This window comes from Notothenia rossii (genome assembly GCF_949606895.1).
Source record: "Notothenia rossii genome assembly, chromosome: 3".
Taxonomy (NCBI): Eukaryota; Metazoa; Chordata; class Actinopteri; order Perciformes; family Nototheniidae; genus Notothenia; species Notothenia rossii.
In genome coordinates, this window is record NC_136901.1 from 41,474,219 (window position 1) to 41,498,544 (window position 24,326).

General features: G+C 40.8%; 2 protein-coding genes across 3 annotated transcripts in view; both read left to right on the forward strand.

The window, feature by feature from the left end:
- Window positions 1-4,938, forward strand: part of LOC307032906 (GRB2-associated-binding protein 1-like) — a 16,850-nt gene extending 11,912 nt beyond the window's left edge. The window contains exons 6-11 of the mRNA XM_079671184.1: window positions 337-642; window positions 816-881; window positions 1,542-1,635; window positions 2,781-2,916; window positions 3,378-3,515; window positions 4,261-4,938. Of these exons, the coding sequence (XP_079527310.1) occupies window positions 337-642; window positions 816-881; window positions 1,542-1,635; window positions 2,781-2,916; window positions 3,378-3,515; window positions 4,261-4,437 (917 nt within the window). The 3' untranslated portion in view covers window positions 4,438-4,938. The remainder of the gene's footprint in view (window positions 1-336; window positions 643-815; window positions 882-1,541; window positions 1,636-2,780; window positions 2,917-3,377; window positions 3,516-4,260) is intronic.
- Window positions 4,939-8,883: 3,945 nt separating this feature from the next.
- On the forward strand, window positions 8,884-20,657 carry LOC307034464 (carbonic anhydrase-like). Of its 2 annotated transcripts, XM_079673301.1 has the most exons (8): window positions 8,884-8,993; window positions 9,780-9,824; window positions 11,867-12,064; window positions 14,504-14,622; window positions 15,301-15,393; window positions 15,544-15,606; window positions 16,751-16,906; window positions 20,506-20,657. In XM_079673301.1, exons 2-8 carry the CDS (start codon window positions 9,791-9,793, stop codon window positions 20,623-20,625), a joined length of 783 nt encoding a protein of 260 aa, XP_079529427.1. In that variant the 5' UTR covers window positions 8,884-8,993; window positions 9,780-9,790; the 3' UTR covers window positions 20,626-20,657. The 2 variants fall into 2 exon arrangements, with proteins under 2 accessions (XP_079529427.1, XP_079529426.1); XM_079673300.1 differs by lacking the exon at window positions 8,884-8,993 and having other exon boundaries at window positions 9,721-9,824.
- The last annotated feature ends 3,669 nt before the right edge of the window (window positions 20,658-24,326 follow it).

The following is a 24,326-nucleotide window of genomic DNA, read 5'->3' on the forward strand; positions in this document are numbered from 1 at the left end:
AATTCAAAAAATACCCCAAAGAAAATGTCCAAAAAGAAAGTGGAAGAATAATTGGAAAAAAGATGTGGAGAATGTCTGGAAAATAAATAATACAAATAAATGTCAAAAGTCCATTAAAAGAATCCCTAAATATTTGAATAATTCAGAAAAATAACCCAAAACTATGTCAATAATTTTCGAAAGTATGTGGAAAATGTGTGGAAGAAAATCATGAAAAATAAATGTAAAAAGTAAATAAATAACATTCTATAATATTTGTAAAAATCTGAAAAATCCCCCAAAATGTTGGAAAAAGTCCCAAAAATGCAAAAAAATCTCATAATAAATTATAAAAAGTCCCTCTGATGTCTCACCTCCTCTCCTCCTGTTGCAGGGCGGCTCCCCCTCCTCGCTCCGACTCCCCCCCCCTCCAGGACACTAACTACGTCCCGATGACCCCCCTCCCCCCGTCCCTCCCTCTTTCTCCCCCTCCTGCCTCAGGTGAGCTGGCGTCTCTGGGCCGACAGGTGCCGCCCCCGGCTCACCTGGGCTTCAGAAACTCCCCCCTCTCCCCCCTCACTCCCCCCCTCCGGAGGAACACCACCGCGGGAGGAGAGGCCGCGCCCCCCCCCATCCACCGCAACCTGAAACCACAGCGCAGAGGTGAGTATTTTATTATGGTTTTATTTGAAAGAAATGGAATAAAAGGAATCACCACTTTACGGAGAGACTGTTGTTACATACAAAGGCACGTAACCGGCAGCCTTCCCATTCCTGTATCTGCTAGTGAATCCTGTTTGATGCTTTCTGCTTCTTTATTCTGTGAACCCCTGCAGGAGTGAGCCAGTCTGCAGAGAGGACGGACAGTCAGTCTGCTGCAGAGCCCCGACACAGAACCAGAGGTACAGAAACATCGTTATTATGAGATGTTATTCTAGAATAATCAAACATTTCCCACCTCTCTCCGGCCTCTTTTAGTTTCAATTATTTACCTGCTTCAACTTTGCTCAACACGGCTGCAGCACACTCTCACACACTCTCTCACACACTCACACTCACTGTCACACTCTCACACACTCTCTCACACACTCACACTCACTGTCACACTCTCACACACACTCTCACACACTCTCACACACTGTCACAAACGACACACTCTCACACACTCTCTCTGTCTCACACACAGACACACACACACACACACACACACACACACACACACACACACACACACACACACACACATACACACACACACACACACACACACACACGCACACACACACACACACACACATACACACACACACACACGCACACACAGTACTGTAGTTTATTAAATGTGCATTCCATATTAGGAACAGCTTCATTGCAGATTGCAAATTGTTTAAAGAGGTTTTATTTTTTTAAAAGCCTCATTAGTATTTAATTAGCTCATGTCTTATATGCTTTTTTTAACAACTAACTTTTCAGAACAGTCATACAAAGAGAAGGAGCAGATTACTTATTATAAAGATTCATGTCTCATTTTGAGAACTCTTTGACCCGTTTACAATTTCCAGTGAAGCCGGCTCCTCTGGACCTCCCTCTGCAGCAGGACTGGCAGGAAGTCCCGCCCCCCGTCCGCTCACCTGTCACTCGAACCTTCACACGAGAGTAAGTGTGTGTGTGTGTGTGTGTGTGTGTGTGTGTGTGTGTGTGTGTGTGTGTGTGTGTGTGTGTGTGTGTGTGTGTGTGTGTGTGTGTGTGTGTGTGTGTGTTTTATAGCAGCGTCAACAATAAATACAAATTACTGCAATATTTAGTGTGTACCACAGAGGCAGTGACTATCTGAGCTGCTCTCTAATGCCCCCCTGTGGAGATGACTGGTACTACAGGGGGTTAATAATACATGATAATTTATTAGGGATTAAAGTAGAAAACCTACAAAGTAAAATTCTCGTTAGGAGTTGCAAAAATAAGTTATACATATTAAAAAATCTAGTCGAGGTTTTAGACTTGGAACTTGCAAAATGTTAGTTTAAATACCACTAGTTAATATAATAATAAACATTATAATAATACAAATAAATAAATCATTAATAATTATAATGATATAAAAAATAATTGTGTGTGTGTGTGACCTAGCATTACTATCCTTGTGGGGACCTACATATGTTTACACAGTCACGTGTGGCGACTGGCCTCCCTTATGGGGACATCATTAATTTAAGTTTAGACTTGGTTAGGGTTAGGGTAAGGGTAAGGGTTAGGCATGTGTTGGTTATGGTTAAGGTTAGGATACGTCTCCAGGAAATGCATGCAGGTCAATGTAATGTCCCCTGAAGTGATGGAAACATGGTGTGTGTGTGTGTGTGTATGTGTGTGTGTGTGTGTGTGTGTGTGTGTGTGTGTGTGTGTGTGTGTGTGTGTGTGTGTGTGTGTGTGTGTGTGTGTGTGTGTGTATGTGTGTGTGTGTGGGTGTGTGTGTGTGTGTGTGTGTGAGAGAGAGCTGCTCTCTGCTGCCTCCCTGTGGAGCTGACTGGTACTACACTGTTATGAATACATGTAGATTTATTAGGGATTAAAGTAGAACAAGTAAGTATTAGGAGTTGTACAAATAAAAGTAGAAACAGTAAACATTTCAGTTTATAAACACTAGTTAATAGTAAAAAAAATAAAAATTATAATAACACAAATAAATAAATAACAACAATAATTATTATATTTCAAAAATTATTGTAATAGTATTTTTCTTATTATTGTTTTAAATATTTGTAAAACAATAATATTTAATAATAAGTGTGTGTGTGTGTGTGTAGTCCCTCCACTCTCCCCCCACTCAGACCCCCCTCGGCTCACAGCTCCTCCCCCCTCTCCTCCGACTCTGACGAGCCCGACGAAAACTACGTCGCCATGTCGACGACCTCCAGCCTCAGCTCCAGCACCGGAGAGACGGTAACAAAAACACACACTTCCTCTCCTTCCTTCTTTTCCTTTTTTCCTTTCCTTCATTCCTTTCCTTCCTTCCTTCCTGCTTCCATCCTTATTCCTATCCATCATCTTTCCTTTCCGCCATATTTACTTTTTTTCCTCCTTTCTTTCCTTCAGTCCTTCCTTCCTTCTTGCTATCTATTAAACTCTCCTCAATTCCTTCCCTCTTCTTCCTTTTCACCTTTTCCCTTCATATGCTACTTTCCCTCTTTCCTTCCTTCCTTGATTCCTTCCTTAATTCTTCCTATGTGTTTTATCTGTGTGTGTGTGTGTGTGTGTGTGTGTGTGTGTGTGTGTGTGTGTGTGTGTGTGTGTGTGTGTGTGTGTGTGTGTGTGTGTGTGTGTGTGTGTGTGTGTGTGTGTGTGTGTGTGTGTGTGTGTGTGTGTGTGTGCGTGTGTGCGTGTGTGTGTGTGTGTGTGTGTAGACTCTGAGGCTGATGCTGCACCGCTCCTCTGAGGGGGGGGTGAGCAGTAATTCGGTTCTACGGAGAGCCGGAGGAGACAAACAGGTGGAATATCTCGACCTGGACCTGAACACCGGCAGTGCCTGCGCAGCCCGGCAGGTGGGAAATACACACCTAAATATTGTTTAAATTATAATCTGTTATTATCCTGAGCAGCAATATCATATGTAATGCTTTGTTTTAGTTTATTTTCCAGTTATCAGTGAATAAAGTAAATTATTATCATCTGGTGTAGTGGAGTTTAACCACAAGGGGGCGCCATGTCGATAGGCTCTTAAAAACAAAACACTTTCTTTATGTTATTTACTTTATAATTGTTTTTATTGGTGTATTTAACCATTATGTGTGTCTGCTATGACACTTTTTAATTACTGCAGCAACACTGAAATATCCCTGCTGTGGGACCAACATTTATATTAATTAAAATATAATACAAAAATAAATTATTATATTTATTCATTTTAAATGTTTGTATTATTTATTTTTTATTTGTAATAAATATCAATATTAAATAAAATATTATTTATTCAATGAAATTACAATTTTATGTTATTACTTTTATATTATTTATTTTTTGTAATATCTATGTTATTTATTATTTTTTTATATTTTATTAATTTACTTGTTCTAGTATTTATTTGATTGATTTACTTTTTATATTTATTTTTGTATTAATAGTTTATTCCCTAATTAATATTAAATAAAATAATATTATTTAAAATGTATTTCATTTGTATTCATTATTTATTATTAGTTTATTCATCAGGTTATCTAATAGGCTGCAAATATCCTGCCATGTTTTAATAGTTTGCATCAACACATTTTATTGTATTATTATAACCAGAAACGCTGCACGGCTGACGGAGGCAGCGATCAGTCTGTATCTGGTGAGGAGCGTGCACGAGGCGGGCGTGCACGTGTGGACTACGTGGTGGTGGACCCCAAAAGGACGAAGGCCCTGAGGAGCACCAGAGAAGCATGGCATGATGGGAGGATGTCCACGGAGAAGGAGAAATGTTAGAGAGGCACACACACACACACACACACACACACACACACACACACACACACACACACACACACACATTAGTATTTTAACTCAAAATTAATATAATCAGAATCAGAATACCTTTATCAGTCATCCTGTTCTGCGCTATAGAGACATTTTGATAATGGAGGTCAAATAAAGTAACGTTTTTCTATACATGTTCCTACATTAATATATATTTACATAACTTCAGCTGCAATTCAGCAACACTTGAATTTCATCGACTCCACCTAACTATATTTAATGCAACTACATTCATGTCTTTCTACAAAGCATATTTTCTTCCAAAATAAAGAAACAAAATGTCATATGTACGATCAGCACGGATAAATCCAATCAAGGATTAATTAGTTAAAACATGGTGGATACATCTGATTCATTTCCAGTGATCTTTTAAATTGTCCTTCACTTTTGTGTAGTGCTCAGAGAATGCAATGTGATTACAGCAAACAGTGAATAAATCAATAAACACTACATATCATGCTTTGGGTTTCTTTTCATAATAGCTGCAAACAAATATATATTCTTTTCTGACAGTTAAATCAGAAGGTGATGAGAACCTTGGACTTTCCTTGTTTTATAACATTATGCTGCAACGATTCATTTGAAGAGGGTTTCAGACTCTTTGGGTTTGATTCTCTGAGGAACTCATCATCTGTACATCCTCATTGATCTATATTTGGTTAAAAGGAGATTTAGTACGCCACACTTTGAAGACACAGACAGCGGCACAGACATTCAGCAGCATGGCTGTAAATGCCTCTCCAAAGTAGATCCAGATCTCTCCCTGTCTCTCTGGTTGTGGACTCTCTGTTGTTCTGTCTCTCTCTGGTTGTGGACTCTCTGTTGGTCTCTGAGTTTGGAGCTCAGCAGCAGCTGTGGGAAATACACAGTTAATGACATCATGTTGACAGGGAGAAAACCTATTTTTAGTGAAAATAAAGAGTTGATATAATCATTATCTGCTTCAGAAGTAAATACAGCACTCCTACTGAGGTTACTCACCAGTGACGTTGAGCCAGCATCTCCTAGAGTTAGTCCCATCAGGTCTGACAAGTATGTCACACACATAAAACCCAGAGTCACTGGTCCTGAGTTTGGAGACATGAAGTGTGAGGCGTCCTTCTTTGTTTAGTCTTAGTCTTTATACGAAAATGGTTATTAGTTTTAGTCAAATTTTTGTCCTTTTTATCCTTCATAGTTTTAGTCTAGTTTTAGTCGACAGCAACTCAAAAAGTTATATCTCTCACAGGCTCCGCCCTCTGAACTCTGTGGGTACTACCTTATCATGCAAGCATTCACCTACTGAGACTTCTATAGACGTAGCCGGCCCCGGGGCGGACCTACCTGAATGCGCGCGCATCTCACCGTATAAAAGGATGCCTCGCCTCCTGACCGTCATCCCTTTCTCTTCAGCGAGCGGAAGTGAACACTGAGCTAAGACATGAATAGAGAAAGAGAAGAAAGTGGACTCACCACTCCTTGAGCACCGGGACCTGCCCGGTTCCCAAGAGCAGGCTGAACAGCTATAAGCACTCATTCCTACCTATGTCGATTAAGCTTCATAACATTCACATGAAATGAAATGTAGTCAAATGTAATGAAATGTACTTTTTAAATGTTGTCCATGAGGGTTGTGCAATAAGTAGCCATTGTCAGTAGGCCCTATGTGCGTCTGTGTATTGTGTTTGTTCAAACGGTGTATGACTGATGATTTGTGTGTGTCTCTTAATGTCCACTATGTTTGTATATGTACATGTATGCGGAACTGCAGGACGGAGTCCAGAACAAATTTCCTTCCGGGGGCAATAAAGTATATCGTATCGTACATGCCCTGGCCTGATCGCGGGGGCTGATCCGCACCGCCTGTGCTTCCAGTGCCCGGGGCGAGACCACGCCGAAGACGGCCTAAGCCAGTCGTCGGCCTGCAACGCCTGCCGGATGATCCCTCGGCTAAATCGCCAACATCGTGGGGATCTTTTCCGGGTGAAGTTTGGCCCGCAGGAGGAGGCGGAGGATCAGGACCTCAAGGTGGTGGAGATGGGTGAACAGGATGACGAGGTGCCATTCGTGTTCGCCATCCCGAGGGGCCGGGTGGCCACGGTCATGGAGGAGGAAGACGACGAGGACGACGAGGACGATGATGTCTAGTACTTTCGGGTCCGGCCAGGAAGGTCCAGTGCAGGTCTGCACGTCTGGACTTCCCGGTGGTGATGACCCTGGCAGCGGAGCGTGTGGGTCTACCGCTCCCCCCCCACACCGTTGCCACCGAGGCCAGTAAGCCGCCTTCGACACGGCTTTTACGGCCCGGTGAATCCGCCGCAGCCAACCTTCGTCTCGCCCTCGGTGCCAGATGCCTGGCAGTATGTGGTGGCGACGTGGCGGCAACCATTGAGGACATAGGCCCCGATAACAGCCATGGCAGGTATGATCAGGGTGCAGAGCAGCTCGGACACAGCTTGTCCCGGTGTGCCCCCCCTCGACGAGAGTCTGGCGGCCCATCTGCTCCCGCAGGCAGCTGGTTGAGCAGAGGGAAAGAAACCTCTGGCCCCCCTGCCACGGGACCGAGACACCTTTGAATATTTGGATAGAATATTCAGGCTCGTGGCACAGATGGCGGCTGCGGCGAATAATCTCGGCATGTTGGGTGTCTCCCTGTTTACCCCTCGGACGGACACCCCGCCCAGTGATTATCCGGACCGCTGCATCGGTCAGATGAATAAGCTGATCCATGGAGTGGCCACCGCAGCGGGGTGGATGATGTCCTTGGCCACAGTGGCGTTGCGTCACATGTGGCTAGGACTCACCGCCCTATCCAAGAAGGACTGAGAGGATCTCCTTGGAGCCCCCGTGTCCACGGAGGGGCTCTTCGGAGCGATATTCTCGGTCACCCAGCGCTTCAGCAACCTAGAGGAGGGGAGGGTGCAGTTTAGCCGCATGCTACCGCTGGCTCTTCCTCAGGCGCCGCAGCGCGCTCCTCCATGGGCTTCCCTGCAATGCGAGGGATAACTATTACCAAAAGTGTTGGTGTCAAAGCTGTCTTTTTTCCAACCACTAGATGGCAGCAAATGTATTGACTGTGATATTCAATACATTTGGTATAAAGATTAAGATGAACACTAGCCGTTTACCCAGAAAATATATATATATATATATATATATATATATATATATAATATATTTTATTATTGTTGGTACAAATGCATATCATGCATGTCAATATATAATACCAGATTGGATGCTGATGCTCTACGATTTAGATTCACATTTATAAGAATGGCCCCAATAAGATAACTTCACATCAGGACAAAATATGACATAAAAACAAGACAATAATGTATTTTAAGTAAAAATGTAATTTGAAGAATAGAATGTCATAAAAAAAACTAATCAATCAATTAATTTGATTAAAAATGAACAAAATAGAAAAAGTAGTGGCAACAAAGTGGCTTTATTAGAGGGAAATCAGGGTTGTTGTAGACTTTTTCGTTTTGAGAGTTTGTTACATTTTTATAATACAACAATACAAATAAAAATACAAATGTAAGCTGATTTTACAAATTGAGTAGGTGTACATTCATCTAAGATGTTATTTACAGAGTGGTAAATGTGCATCAGCTGTCTGGATGATTTCAAGAGAAAAGATCCAAAAATCTATGACCAGACAGAGAAACTAAATAACAGCTACACTTCCTCACTGAGCGCACAACATGTTACAACATTTAGAATTGTATGTGATTATCACATCCTTGCCAGTATTCTTAGTATATATTCATGTTTGTAGTAAACTGTGTTTCCAGGGTCTGTAAAAGCTGGGGATGTAAATGTTGGTTTTCTTCCCATTCTTGTGCATTGCCCTCGGCCAGGATGACATTCTGATGCTTCCACCAGATGTCATCAAAGAAGTGAAATTCACAAACAACTCAACGGGGCTTTGATAGAAGCTGGAGGTTTATAAGTAGAGAACATGGAGCTGATGGATCCTCGTCTTCAAAATAGCTGATTGGCAGCTCATTTGTCCCTTCATATTATAAAAGATCATAATGCACATTTATCTCAACAAAAGGAGAAACAGCATCCAATATACAGTACAGATACATTACTCAGAAATGCCTTCATTTAATTTGTAGCTATGGTGGCACCATAAGTATTATAGAACCGTTTTTTTAACAAAAAAAAAGTTTTAAACAATATACAAATATTTGTTTGTTATTATAATACATTGTAATACATTGTTTTACATGTTGATTTGGCATTCTTTGTATTGGTGATGTCAAATAGTTGACAAAAAATGTAAACATTACAGTATAAATAAATATATAGGCCTACTTTTATTTCCTGAAGCTATTACATGTTGGCGATCTTTTCTGGGGTCCTGTTCTGTTACCATGGAAACAGTCACCTGGAAACAAAGCACTGAAGAAAAACAATATTTTGGTGATAGATATTTATATATTTCTGTGTAGGTTAGTTGTGTTTTGTATTACCCACAGACTACATCAGAGGAACATACTGTATCACTATAACAGGTGAGTACTTATTCCCCTAGCAGTTTGTTTAAAATAATACCTGTTTCAGATGCAGAAAAGAAGGGGCCTTTTTTAGCTAACCATTCATTAAGGCAAATGTGTGTGTGTCTGTGTGTGTGCACTTTTAAGTTGTGTTTTACTTGTGCAGGTAGGGAGTCAATCACGATGAAATGTCTATTTATGTGGCCAAATATCATAAATTCACTATTTCAGGGGGCATAGTACACCCCTCTGTCCTAAGACATGCGGGCCTGTGGGGGTCCGCATCCGGCGCCAGCATGTCTCGGTCCGGCCCTGCAGAGAGCTGCGTCCCTAAAGCAGGTACAGGATAGCCGGGATGGTCGGAAGCTGGCAGCAGGTTAAAGAAGCCTGCACACTTCAGGATATTGCAACTAAATCCGCTGGACCGTACCATCCTCACCCTCACTGATCCTGGAACAACTGATGGATACCATGTGGATGAGGTGCGCGCAACATGGATTCATCCACAAGGAGCGCAGAGGATAGACATCACACCACCTCTCCACTGAATGAATTCTCCAAGAAAGGATCAGAGAGGCAGGGCAGAGCAGAAGGAGAGCTCCAGGCGTCATCATCGCATCTCTGGGTGGAGCCTCCGTCCTCCCGATAGTCCGGGCTGCTGGGGACCGACAGCCCCCCCCAGTGTGGGGCTGAGGGATAGCCATAAAGCCCCGTGTGTGTGCAGCTTGTCTGACCCGCAGGTTGGCGCGGATTAATCGGTGTGTGTGTGTGTGTGTGTGTGTGTGTGTGTGTGTGTGTGATCAGGAGCAGCAACCATGTCTCACGGATGGGGATACGGAGCGAAAAACGGTGAGCTAAGTATGATGGGATGTTCAGGAGTAACAGATGGACACATTACATTACATATTACTTGTTAGACGCTTTTATCCACAGCGACTTACATACTCGACACTGTGGGCAATCCCCACAGGAGCAATTTGGGGTGAAGTGTCTTGTCCAGAGACACAACGACATGCTGACTGCAGTGGGGTTTGAACCGGTGCTCCCCTGATCCGAACACCAACGCACTAGTCCACTGCGCCACATCCTCTCCAGCACGTGCTGCCCTACACTCTGTGTGCAGTGTGCAGTCAGTGCAGACCACTCCTCATTAACAATTACATTACTTAAATTATAACAAAGTGGTGTTCAAAGTGTTCAGATGATTTAGGTAAAAGTAAAAATACTATACTCAAAAAAGACATGTAAAAGTACTGCATTGAGAATACTGTAAAAATATTAATAGGGAAATGTAGTTAACGTTTTAGGATGAAAAGTGCTTAATGCATAAAAACTCAAATGTATTCAGATACAATTCTCAACTATTAAAATATTTTCAAAATAAAACCAGCAAATCTTCACTTTTGAGAAACTGAAACGTTGTGAAATGTTTCTTAACTAAAAACCATTTGCAATATGACTGCTAATACATTTTTCCTCAACCCATTCATTGGCAATGTTTTGAATCAATATTGAAGCATAATTTCCTAAGATCTTTCTAAGTGTTGTGTGTAAAACTCTGAACTTGCAGTAACTAAAAACGTAAGAAAAAGAAACTAACTAAGTAAAAAGTTAAGTGTTTCCCTTTGAAGTGTAGTGAAGTAACATGAAGTTGCACAGAAACAAAATACTCAAGTAAAGTACAAGTAGTTCTACCTCAAATGTGTACTTAAGTACAGTACTTGAGTAAATATACTTATTTACTCTCCACCACTTTTATTACATAAGCCTAATTCAGTAATCAGGCAGGGTTGATAGTTCACTTTAATATTTAACACTGGAAAAAAAAGAAAATATTTTATATCTTATTTTTTTTTTTATTTGATTATATATTCATAACTTTTCAGAATCTGCTGGGCATGTTATGAATGTAGGTTTTGCAAAACAAACTTTTTCAAAACTTTTAAAAAGTGGACTTTCCACCTCACAGAATTACCAGCACATTCTATAAGATGAACTTAATTGTTTGTTTATTTGAATGATAACAAAACATATTTAAATGAGGAACTTTTACTTTTATGATATTATTAAATGTTGTATTCAGGTATCGTTTGATTCACCTTATAAGCATCAGATGATACTGTAGACAATATACTTACTATACGATGAAAAAACTATGGTGCATGTATTGTATAACTTAGTGACACAGCAGTGTTTAAATGCTGCTCAAATTGCAATGTAGTCGTAATAAACATTTAGTAATTAGCCTTCTGCAAGTAAATACTCCTGGTGTTTTTATGGTATGAGTAATTTTGCACTGCTGTTATTGTATTAAAATGTTCCTAATATCACACAGCAGCTGAGTTCACTTGATAATATAATAATATTGAACAGGAAACTTTTATTATTTTTAATTCATATCTGAATATATATTTCCGCTCTAAAAAACAAAGACAAGACGCCAACAGAAGAAGTGTGTTCTTTGCCACGTATGTATGTAGAAGCTGGCGCTAAAGGGCTCCACACTGTTGGAGATTTGGTGGATGTTTAAAACCAACCTCGTCTCCGCGTGTCGTTTGATAAGCTGGGTAAATTCGTAAAAAGGAAGGGATTAAGAAACACCAGAATGCAAGTTAAACAATAATCTTGTTTTAATGATAAAAAGTAACAATACAAATACAAATACAAATACAAATACAAATACAAATACAAACACAAAGGAAGTACTTCCTGCTCTTCCTCCAATCTCACGGATCTGGTCAGTTTGAAGAAAAGAAGAGGCTGGTTTAAAGAAAACATAGGCTTATATCCAAAACCCCAGGAGGAGCTATGCGGCTGCCCCCCCCCCCCCCCCCCCCCCCCCCCGAGGGGTCCTCCACTATATTCTATATTCTCCAAATATGTATTTGTAGGGCCTGAAAAATGGGGCAAAGATTTCCCTGTGGCTAACGGGCGAAGACAGTCTCCCATCAACATCGTCCCTAAGGAGGCCCGGTACGACTCCACTCTGAAGTCTCTGAAACTCAAGTACGACCCCTCCAACGCCAAGGGCATTCTCAACAACGGTCACTCCTTCCAGGTGGACTACGAGGACGAAGCCAACAGTTCCAGTAAGTTCCACCGCTCAGCTTCCAGTGTTAGGACACTAAGCCACAGAAATATAGTTATGTATATGGATTTTAAATGTAAAACATCTATAATCTTAATCGTCCTTGTTTCGTGTGTTGTAAAGCTGTTGGCAAAACTAGATTTCTGCTGCAAAATAAATCATATATTATAATATGATATGTAAGGGATAATGTGCAGCGAGGCGGTCATTCTGGGTAAAAGAACACCCGACAGCGGAGGGATCTTGATCAGCCTGTCGGGTGTTATTTTACCCATAATGACCAACTCACTGCACATTAGCCCACTTATTACAAGGCCACATTCTCAACAAAGTAACGATATGACTCCCATTAATTGAAATACTTTTATAGATTTAGAAAATGTTTTTATTGATTTAAAAAATAGTAGGCAATTATTTATTTAAAATGACATGCATCCGCTAAGAAAAATAGTCCGTTGTTACCGTTTCAACTACATAGCAACGGCAGGAACTGATAGCGTTTTTGAGGAGCTTTTTGATTACAGATTTGAAAACATTGTTGCTTTAAAAGTAACACAGTTCATTATGTCAAACCTTGGAAAGTATCTAGATATCCCTGCCCTAATGCCAAAGGAACTGGCAACTGAATATGTGTCGCCGTTTGATGTCTATGTCTGGACCGTTGCGTATAAAGGAGGGTTTCTGCCCCGTTATTTGCCGCTGTTTGTCTTGTCCCAGTTTGGCCAAACTGTATAGTTAATCGACTGGACTTCTTTCTGCAGATGTGAGCGTCCTTAACAACGGTCAATAAATCCTTGACAGCGGTCAAGGATCAGAATCGAGTTTTCAACTAAGCCATGTAATAATGTATTGTATTGTATAGTAAAGTATTATATAGTATAGACTGCTGCAGTGGTAATCAGAGGACAAATTGAGGCTTAAAAATATGAGATAATCCACAATCCTCAGTGTGGTTAGCTATGAATCTTCCAAAACTTCCAAATACCTTCTCCTGGACATAGTTTCTATATAAACTGTGCAACAGTACATTAGGCCCACACAAACTGCAGAACACTGGTGCTTTGGGAACACTGAAATTATTTAATTCCCATTTAAAATCAGGAGACTAAATACGAACATTATGTGTGTGTGTGTGTGTGTGTGTGTGTGTGTGTGTGTGTGTGTGTGTGTGTGTGTGTGTGTGTGTGTGTGTGTGTGTGTGTGTGTGTGTGTGTGTGTGTGTGTGTGTGTGTGTGTGTGTGTGTGTGTGTGTGTGTGTGTGTGTGTGTGTGTGTGTGTGTGTGTGTGTGTGTGTGTGTGTGTGTTTCTGTGTGTTTGTGTGTATGTGTGTGTCATACTTGCCAACCCTCCTGATTTTCGTGGGAGACTCCCGATTTCATAGCCCTCTCCCGGTCCCGGGTCATATTTCTCCCGCATTTCTCCCGATTTCTTGTGTATTAACACCACTTTATGATATTTGAAGCTAACGTTAGGCTATAAAGGAACTTCACGGTCACATGCAGGCCTCACCTCGCGGAGGGAGCCTCATCCTGCGTAGGGGGCATCAACTGAAGAGCAAATGCGCCGCAATTAAATGTGCTCGCAGTTCATGCGTGCTGGCAGTTCATGCGTGCTCCACTAGCAGCAAACATCCACCCCCGTCGACGTTCATGACACAGAGGGCCTCGACACATAACTTTGCGTGGGGCTACAAGTTGGCCAGGGGCAGCCCTGGTCACATGGTTGCTCATCCTCCACCGCTAAGCTAATGTGGCTAATGTTTCGCAGGAAGATATTTAAAAGCATAATTTAGTTACTTCTTAGAGACCGCCGTTTGTATGAAACACAGAAGCTTAAGGCATTCACAAGTGAGTGATTTTATGTCGTTAAACTAATAGTTTAAATCTTCATCTTGCATTAACCGCAGTCCTAATTTTAAGCTTAAATACAAATATTTGAGACAAGAAACTGCAAGAGATAAAATGCTGACTCATTCTGAGTGTAAGGACTCATTCATGCACTCTTTACAGTGTTGTTTATACGGTATACACTCGTTATATTATGTATTCATTTCGGGAAAGGTTAAGCATAGTAAGCTTAATCTGGCTGTCGCATTCAGGACCCCACCCCGCTGTACAGTATGTTGTACTAAGTAGATAAGAGCGTGTGATGATGTCATCACCGTGTAAGCATCTGGAGGACATCTGCCTAAAAAGTATCATCTGTTTGATGATGACGTCATCAGTGTGTCATTTTCTCTGACTTTAAAAAGATAAATGCTGCACATTATAAGGACGAAATTATCTGGAAATGATCTAATTGCAATTAATGATAATTCAGTCAAAAATCAGATGATGATTTCTCCATAATTGTTTCCATCAAAGGTCTGTAGAATGTGTAGAACTACAGTATTTCATTCAGATTGACATTTTGCATCTGTAATGACTTTTGTGCTCACCAGTCCTGACTGGAGGTCCTATTTCTGGAACGTACCGTTTGAAGCAGTTTCATTTCCACTGGGGAGCGAGTAATGACAGAGGCTCCGAACACACCGTCAACGGCATCAAGTCCCCCTGTGAGGTACTGAAGGAGCTGCTGCTTCACTAACCCTGCAGGAACAGGGCCTGGGCAGCCTGTGGTCTGTGATGGTGGAACTGTCTTTGGCAAGATGATTCAGTAAACATGAGTAACACTGTTCTTCATGGTTCTGTATGAAAACACACAAGGGGCATTACTTCTGTGATTGTTTAAGAAAGAACTGGGGGTGACTGGAGTCTACATTACTCAATACAAAAACACATTGGGTATTACATTGATAGATTCCAGTGTCTTTGGTTCCCATATATTCAAATTATTTTTAGAACCTATTAAGAAATAAACTAACTAGATGGATCGTTTCCATAAGTGAACAGTAATTCACATATCTGACCTGCTGGGACTCCGTCTGCTTCAATGCGTAACGGGTTCTTTCTTGGCCCATGCCATACTGTACTGTTCCACCAAGTGTCATAACAATCGGACTGGTGGTTTATCTCTAATAATAAAGAAAAGGAGATATTTATATTTGTCTGATACATCTGACATTATCACAGATGCGCTTCAAACTCTTGCTGAAACATTTTGCATTGGTCTTCTTTTTAGAGATCTGTCTTATTATTTGTAAAATATCCACGTTATTGCACATGTTACAGTATATTTTGGACAAGATGACACACGTTCTGTAGCCTGGGTCTTAAAATGTACCTCTTCCCCTGTTAGCTTCACCTGGTGCACTGGAACACTAAGTACCCCAGCTTTGGAGAGGCAGCCAGCCAGCCTGATGGCCTTGCAGTGGTGGGGGTCTTCCTCAAGGTGAGTCTCCGTCTGACTGCACTGGACGCAGGGAGTGGGGGGTAGCTTTAAGTATTCATGCCGTTCACAGGACGGTGTAAGGTTAAGAGACAATCTAAAGAAATAAAGCTGGGCTTACTGTACATTTAACTGTTAGTCTCTGTCCTTCAGATCAGTGCCGCCAACCCCCGGCTTCAGAAGGTTCTGGATGCCTTTGACAGCATTAAGACCAAGGTAAAAATCAGTGGTGGGGGGTAAAAACGCTAGAGAAGCTTAGCCTCCCATAAATGATTGGTCGATTTACTACTGTGCTTACCAATGTTTCCTAAGAGTCATACATGCTACTGCTACGATACATTCTGATAAGCCACTCGAAATACCAGGTTATATCAGGTTTTTATTGTCAACAAATACATTTAACTGTGCAATACATACTTCCACTTTCACTACGGTTACCTGGCTGCTAGCACATTACTTAATACACTTATTTAAAAAAGATACTGCTATTGGTTGTTAATGTTGTCCATCTGGATGTGTATCTTTCTAAGTTGTAATTTGTGTAATTTCTAATTTTATCTTTAATATTGTATGCATGTCTCTGAGTCAATATGTTACCCCTTCTGGCTCATTACTTTCTCTGTAACAATGTACACTTCCCCTCTGTTGGACAAATAATGGTATTCTGATTCAATAATAACTATTAAGAACTTCACTATCAGACTTCACTATTAGAGCACTAACTATGATTAACTGTCAGAACAAGCAGAGTGAGGCATGTACAAAGTGCTACAAACTCAACGTACACTTCCAGCAAGAAGATGTATTACATGATGTACATCACAGATTCCATGTTTTTTTGCACAGTAACGGATGCTGTCTCTACATTAGCATTGTTTTAGCTCACAGCAATAGTATTGAATAAATCTTCTTTTTCTAATAAACATAGTGTATGAATTTCATTTTTCATTTTCATTTGTAATGTCATGTTTCAATTTCAATGTATTTGCATTGTTTTTGTGAAGCGCTAAATCATTAGCACATTAGCCCGGCATCGTTGAGTTTCGTTTTTATGTAGCCTTGTAATCTACCATATTATTATTATTAGCCTCAAAATTATTGTACACCTGGTATAAACATTCACCCCCCTCTAGCTAGTTATTGTTTTTCAGTTGGTCGATGATATGCTAAATGTTAAAAACACGCAGATCCATGCAAATCCCAAAACATATCTGCTGAAGACAAATGAGCTTATTCTGTCAATGAAGCCCATTTTAAATTTTTGGAAGACCTACAATTGTAATGGTTAACAATGAGCGACAACTGCTTCCCTTCCTTTCCTAACCCCCTCTTCCCTGTTCCTCCGCCCTCACACCTGCAGGGGAAGCAGACCGTCTTTGCTAACTTTGACCCAAAGACCCTCCTGCCTGATTCTCTGGACTTCTGGACCTATGACGGCTCTCTGACCACGCCCCCTCTGTTGGAGAGCGTCAGCTGGATCATCCTCAAGGAGCCAATCAGTGTCAGCCGTACTCAGGTGCGTACTCACTCTCTACTTACATTCGATTTCAAATGAGTACTTCCTGTTTAATACACATTTCAGAGTTGATAACCTTGATTATGACTTATTGTGATCCTGTGTAAAAGCCACATACACAGTGAAACACAAAGATTCTGCTCTGATCTGCCAACCAGTGGATACATATACTTTTACCCTATATACCTTGATATAGCAAATGTATACAAAAAACTGTGAATATAACATCCAGATATTTGGACATGCACAGTGCTGTTTTTAAAGTTATTGGGGTTACAAAACTGCTGCTGTACAATCTCTGTTCTTGAATTGCAGAATAATTATAGCTTGTTGTTTTAGTATTCAAATACATGTAATGTTGAACCTGAAGTTTGAGAGCCAAACAACTGAAGTGAAGCCACATCTGGATTGCAAACTAAACATCCTTTAAATATACAGTAGCTAGGAAGGTCGTAGGGTGTTTAAGTGCACATGTGTCTATGTAAATGCACAAAATAGCTTTGTGGCAGTTCTTAAATACAGACATTTGTCTTGGCAGTCCACATACTAGATGTGGGTTGGACATGCTGCTTTTCTATGTAGTCTGGTGAGGATCCAGCTGAATTATCCAGTAGAAGTTTAAAGTGTTTCACTCAAAATGAGACAATACAAGGCGTGAGGTGTTAAGCTTCAGGGAGTCTGAAAAAAACAAAAGAATATCCAATAAATAACTGCCAAATTAACATAGCTGGCTATTTCATCAAAACTAGATTTTATTTTTAAAATACCCTAGATCCTCTAATTATGTGTTTTTGCAAGTTTTAAGCAGCCTGGATGTTGGTTTAAACATTGCCAACGTCAAGAGGGTCAGAAGTTATTTCATGCTTTAGAGCAGGGTGTGTCTGAAGACCTTGTGTCACTGACAGCCTGTATCTGCAGACTGCACTCTCTACTGAACACTGCCCACCTGTACCTTCATGTGACATACCGTAGGGTTTTCCTAAAGGTTCAACACAGTTTGACTAACCTGCAGATAGATTTCAGCTTTAAGTAGTGAGGAATGTTTTTAATGCAGGAATAAATATGTCGATACACAAGTACTGTACAGTTTAAGGCTTACTTTGTTATGGTGAAGAAGTGCAGCATTGTAGATTGAGCCTGCTGAGGCAGAGAAATCAGCCTAAAGCTCACCAGCTAGCTAAAGGCTAAATGGCTCCCAGAGGAAATGTTGTTACTGCAGCCTGCTGCTTTAGTTTTTTCACACACACGCACGCACGCACACACACACACACACACACACACACACACACACACACACACACACACACACACACACACACACACACACACACACACACACACACACACACACACACACACACACACACACACACACACACACACACACACACACACACAGGCGCGTACCATAACGCATGCATACAGTCTGTGCGGGAAGTTTTGAAATGCCCACCTAGTCAGAAATTGTTCAATTAGAAGGAATACTTTCTGTCGTGACTCTCTTGGCTAGCTAATCGCGTGGACATTTTCTTATGGCTCTCCCCCCTAAGCAACCTTAAATATGTTAATCTTCCAATGAACCAAAACAGAGGTTCCAAAGGCTTAGTTGGTGAAGACAGAGATTCAAACCCCAATAGAAGCCCTCTCCTGGACCTGTTACTGCAGGTGACAGGTGACGTGGATATTGACCTGTTTTTTCTGGCTCTGCCTGGAGGTGTTGGCCTGTCTGAAACCAAGAGTTTTTTTGAATCTGTGCAAGTCATGGATTCTTCATAACAAAGGATTTCAAGCATTGGGTACTTATCAGTGATCCAGTATTAGAAAACGTCATGGAGTGTGGAGTCATGTGATCATTGGTGTGGTCACTTTGTTGAAGACAGGAGCAAAGCTTTCAGCTGTTTCCCACCAGGTGGTGGGTGGCATATAGTGACTCTCTTTAATTAGTCAAGTATAATATATATATAATAAGCAACTCTCTAAAAATACATGTTTCAGTTCGAATAAAGAGACACTAGCAGCGAGTTTTCTCTTTGGGTATGATGAATTGAGTTTGTAATAGGGCTGAACGATTAATCAATTTTAAATCGAAATCGCAATTTTAGATGATACGATTATCAAATCGCAAAGCCTGACATTTTTTTTTTTTTACAATTTTTTTTTGTTCTTGTGTGTCAGTCATCCACACCAATCAGAAGTGCTGTGCTCCACATGTACCAGCCATTGTTAACCAATCAGAAGTGGCCCATGATAGAAGGTGATAGACAGATTGATCCAATCACCTGCCAAGTATTTTTGAAAGTGCCTGCCCTTTCCAAATGTCTTCCAATGGAGCTTTCCTAGATGGTGAAACAAACCATCTGAGTCAGGTTGTAATGCTCCATCACATGTTTCTATCACAGGGTGAATCTTAAACTGAAGCTTGACTTTAAAGCAACCCAACGGAAGTTTCATGTAAGTTTAGTTCTTTCACTCGTAGCTCGGGCTGCGGGGGTGCTAGAGACGGGAGCATGTTGATACGACCTTCCTAGCCGGAGTTATGGCCGTATTTTACAATAAACTTACGTTGGGTCGCTTAAAAACAAATATCGCAATTCAAATCGCAATATTTGTCAGAAAAATCGCAATTCGATTTTTTCCCATAATCGTGCAGCCCTAGTTTGTAACATACAGTCCGCACTGACAGACAATTCATTTCTGATGTTGTCGCCACCATGCGCAACCTCGTTCGGAATTGCTTGGAATACATTTGTTTGAATACAACAATGGTGCTTGAGCTGGCAAGAAAGATTAGCAGTGCACTCCTATATCTGCACTTGGAGTGAACCCCAATCCTGACCTATAGAGTTGCGCAGTATTGAGTCATAAAACCCCTAAAAACACAACATTTTACCACTTCCGTTTCCTTCGTCCAAGTCAAGGTTTTTTTAACGTGTTTGTGGTTAGAAGCCTGGAATGAGACGTCTGGAAAATCGTACAAGACTTTTACGTTTGGTTCTACTACATGAAATACGTCAGTAAATACCCCACTGGTGAATGTCTGAAACTGTCATTAATACGTCTGTAGCTAACAAAGGGACTAAATGAGACTAAACATCATCACGGCGACACGAGTCGGTCTTCAGCTTGGTGGTGGTGATCGCAGACATGTGACCATGATGTAGTTGGTTTACAGCCAAACGTTACATTTGTACTTCAGCCGACTGCAGTTATGCTTCAAAAGTCATAAACTAGTGTGGATATGTGGAGATTATCCTGCTGAACAGAGTATTTATGTTTCATGGACATGTGTCTGCCATAAAGCCTATTTTCCACTTTACCTCACCACTTCATTGTAGTGGAGCAGTAAAGATCTCAGATTTTCTATTTCCGCTCACAATTAATCCTTTTTTTGGCTCTTGCCTGGCTGTCCCAGATCGGATGACATTGTCATATTGTAGATTTTTTTTCAAGTGTTAGGTGTTTCTCTTTTTATGTCTAAAATAAACATTGAAAATAGTAAACAGTGTATACAATCTATATTACACCAACAGACTGTGGTGGGTACGTGTCCAGGACACAGGTTCATTGATTTAAACACCGTGTCTCTCCTTCTTCATCAGATGGCCAAGTTCCGCGGCCTCCTCTTCACCGGAGAAGGAGAGGCTCCATGCTGCATGGTGGACAACTACCGCCCCCCCCAGCCTCTGAAGGGCCGCCAGGTCCGCGCCTCCTTCAAATAAACAGCACTTCATCTTCACTGCTTCCTCCTTCCCTCCTTACACAAACCTTCATTCTCCTATTATATCCACATGCAGTCAGTTTATACTAGCCTTAAGGAAATGAACTTGAAGTAGATCTGCTTAAAGTTTCTATAATATAGACTTACTGGATGTATCTTGAACAAAATAACAGATTTTTGAGCTTTGATACTATAAAGACACAAGACATATTTACGCTTATCATATCAAAAGTCCAGATGATATTTAAGATATTTGAATTTACATTGAGCCACGGATATGGAATATTAAATACATATTATCCCCTTGGTCGGACACTGCCTTAATACAGACAAAGGTGGCCTAATATTTGAAGTCGTTATAGGCTAACAGAGGGACCCGAGATCTCCTCAAATTGTCACAAAGAGAGACAGGATTTCTGGCTCCTAATCTCATAATTAATTATAATTTAAAATAATAGCGTCTATTGATGTGTGCCAATATAATGTGCTTTTTCATTCACTAAATATACTCAAAATAGAAGCCAATATATTCTAAAACTTAAAGTGGACCCATCATGCTATATTTGAATAATATAGTGTAGGACCATACCTATATAAGGTATATTTATACGTTTTATTTGTGAAAATACCAAAGAGATCATGCATTTTATCCATTCCTCATTTCGCTCAATTTAACACTGCCTTTCATGCTCGGATTCAGTGAGAACAGCACCATCTACAGGCCTGAAATATGTACTACAGCGTCTCCAGCGCTTTCGAACGGCAATGTCCGTGGCTGTCTCCTCCTGATTGGTGCAGTTGGCCCAATAGCCGTAGCGCCACCGTCCTGACGTCAGAAAAGTGTTCAAATCTGGATCAGTCTGGATCAGATCCGTTGCAGCCCCTTTTTTAGAGATTTGGGTATGGAGGAAAAGACAGAGGGTTGTGTTTTCTGACACTTGGTGAGTTCCCTGACACACCGGGCAAACAATTGAGTTATTTTGTAGGAATCCGGGAACTGAGAGTGTAACAAAAGGGCGGGTTGACTGCGCAAACACTTTTTTTCTTACAGAAGGTAAAGAAAAAGGAAAGGGAAATGTCAGCACGTTTCAGCCAGAAAGAAAAACAGAAACAGGCCGGCACAATGAATCCGCCTGAGGCAAATATACCTGAGGAGGGAGGGGAAGGCCTCTCTGAAATATTAAAAGAAATCAGAGAATTCCGCATGGAAACTGCTGGGAATTTTGGAGTATTGAAGGAGGAAATAAACGACTTGAGAGAAGGCTTCGGAGAGCTGAAAATAAGAGCAGATGCAGCAGAATTAAGAATCGCAGAAAATGAAAACTGTGAAATCGGTATGACAAAAGTACTCCTTCACAGTTTACGCATGCAAAAGCAACTGGAAAGTAAATGTGAGTAACTTGAAGGCCGGGAACAACCTGAGGATGTATTCAGGGCCCGAAAAATGTAAGGGAAATAGCATGATGGACTTTGTGGAAAACTTAGTACGCGAGAAACTGGATGTGAGCGGCGAAATTCCCATTGAGAGAGCGCACCGGGCAACGGGGCATCTCACTGGGCACAGCGACCGTCCCCGATCAATAATAGTCCGCTTCCAAAACTACAACGTGAGGCAAAGGGTGCTACAAGCCGCCTGGGCAAAGAAGGACATTAGGGTGAAAGATTGCAGGATTTCCTTTGATGAGGACTTCACCACCCAAAGTGCTCAAGGAGCGCGCAAAATACAGACAAGTAAGGAAGCAGCTCCAGGAAAGAAACATCAAATTCCGCATTCTGTTTCCTGCTAAACTGAAATTATTTGAGAAAAACGGAAAAGTCAGGGTGTTTAACAACCCACGAGATGCGGCACAGGGTCTACTGGAGTATGGTGTCAACATGGAGAGTCCAGCAGGAGAACCGGACTTGGAGTCTACTCTTCAGACTTCAGGATGGCAGACACACCGCTCCAGGAACCGGAGAACCCCAGGATGTGAGCTGATGTCGGACGTAAAGACATTAATTGACTCGCTTGATCGGCATGAAAGAGCAAAGGCATGAACAGGTATGTGTGGAGGGAGTTAACTCCTTGCAGACGTACATGGAAAACAATAACAACATAAATGACTGAGCCACTCGGAATCTTTTCCAGATTTGACAACACAGAGTATAACATGTACAATTTTGATTATGATGTTGATTCAGAGAATCATGTGTTTAATCATATAAGTGACTCGTGTAAATATTATACCGATGATCAATTTAATGACAATGTTGGACTTGAAAATACATTTTTCTTTAATACATTTCAACTGCAGGAGTCTGTATGCAAACTTTAATAAGATCACTGAATACCTACTTACATTTAAAAGTAAATTCAAAGTAATTGCCATATCGGAGACTTGGTTAAATAAAGACGAAGTCACTGATTTCCAAATTGAGGGTTACGTGCTACACCATATCAACAGAACCAATAAGAGAGGAGGGGGTGTGGCTCTTTATGTGGGCAGCATCCTAAAATACACACTGGTTGAAAAAATGTCAATTGTGACTGATGATTTAATGGAATGCATAACTATAGATGTTGAAATGGAAAGGAAGATAAATGTTGTTGTGACTTGTGCATATAGAGCACCAGGATCAAATGTAGAGCTTTTTAAAGATAGTTTAGGAGTATTAATGGATGGCCTAAATGAAAATAAAACATGTATTATTTGTGGGGATTTTAACATCGACCTTCTAAACGTATCTAAACACAAAACAACTTCTGATTTCCTGGATGCATTGCACAGCAGGGGGCTTTATCCCCTAATCACTAAGCCCAGTAGAATAACATCAACTTGTGCAACATTGATCGACAATATCTTTACAAATGTCATGGAAAACAGTGCTAAGAGTGGGCTAATAATAAATGACATAAGCGACCATTTACCTGTATTTGTAGCATATGATTGGCAATTAAAGAAAAAGAAGGAAGAGACTCGCAGTAGATATGTCAGGGATAAGGACTGCTGAAGCAAAAGACACATGTAGGAGTGACCTCTTAAAGGAAGAGTGGAGAGGGGTTTATGTAGAAGATGTAAATGCTGCATATGAGTCCTTCCTAAAAATCTACATATCACTGTATGACAAACATTGTCCCACTGTACTCCGTACACATAAAGGTACTTATCATCAAAAGCCTTGGATAACCAAGGGCTTACAAAATGCTTGCAAGAAGAAAAATAACCTTTATAAAGACTTCATAAAATGTAGGACAAAGGCAATTGAAAAGCAATTCAAAGGCATATAAAAATAAGTTGTCAGTTATAATGAGAAAAGCAAAAAGAGAATATTATAATAATATGTTAAAATAAAAGAAAAATGATATCAAGGGCACATGGAAAATCCTAAATAATGTTATTGGAAATAAATCGGTATCCACTGGCCTGGCCAGTCACTTCATTGATGACAAAAATAAGGTTGTAAAAAACATGAATGAAATGGCACATGAATTTAACTCTTTTTTTGTAAATGTCGGACCGAATCTTGCAAAGACTATTCCAAAACCGCACGATGGGCAAAAAAAAAAGAGGATGGCGGAATTGGGGGAAGTAAAGTGTTGCAGTCAATGTTTTTGGGAGAGATAAACGAAATTGAAATTAGATCCATTGTAGACAAATGCAAAAATAAGACTTTGACAGATAGTGATGGGATCGAGATGAAAATAATGAAAACGACTATTGA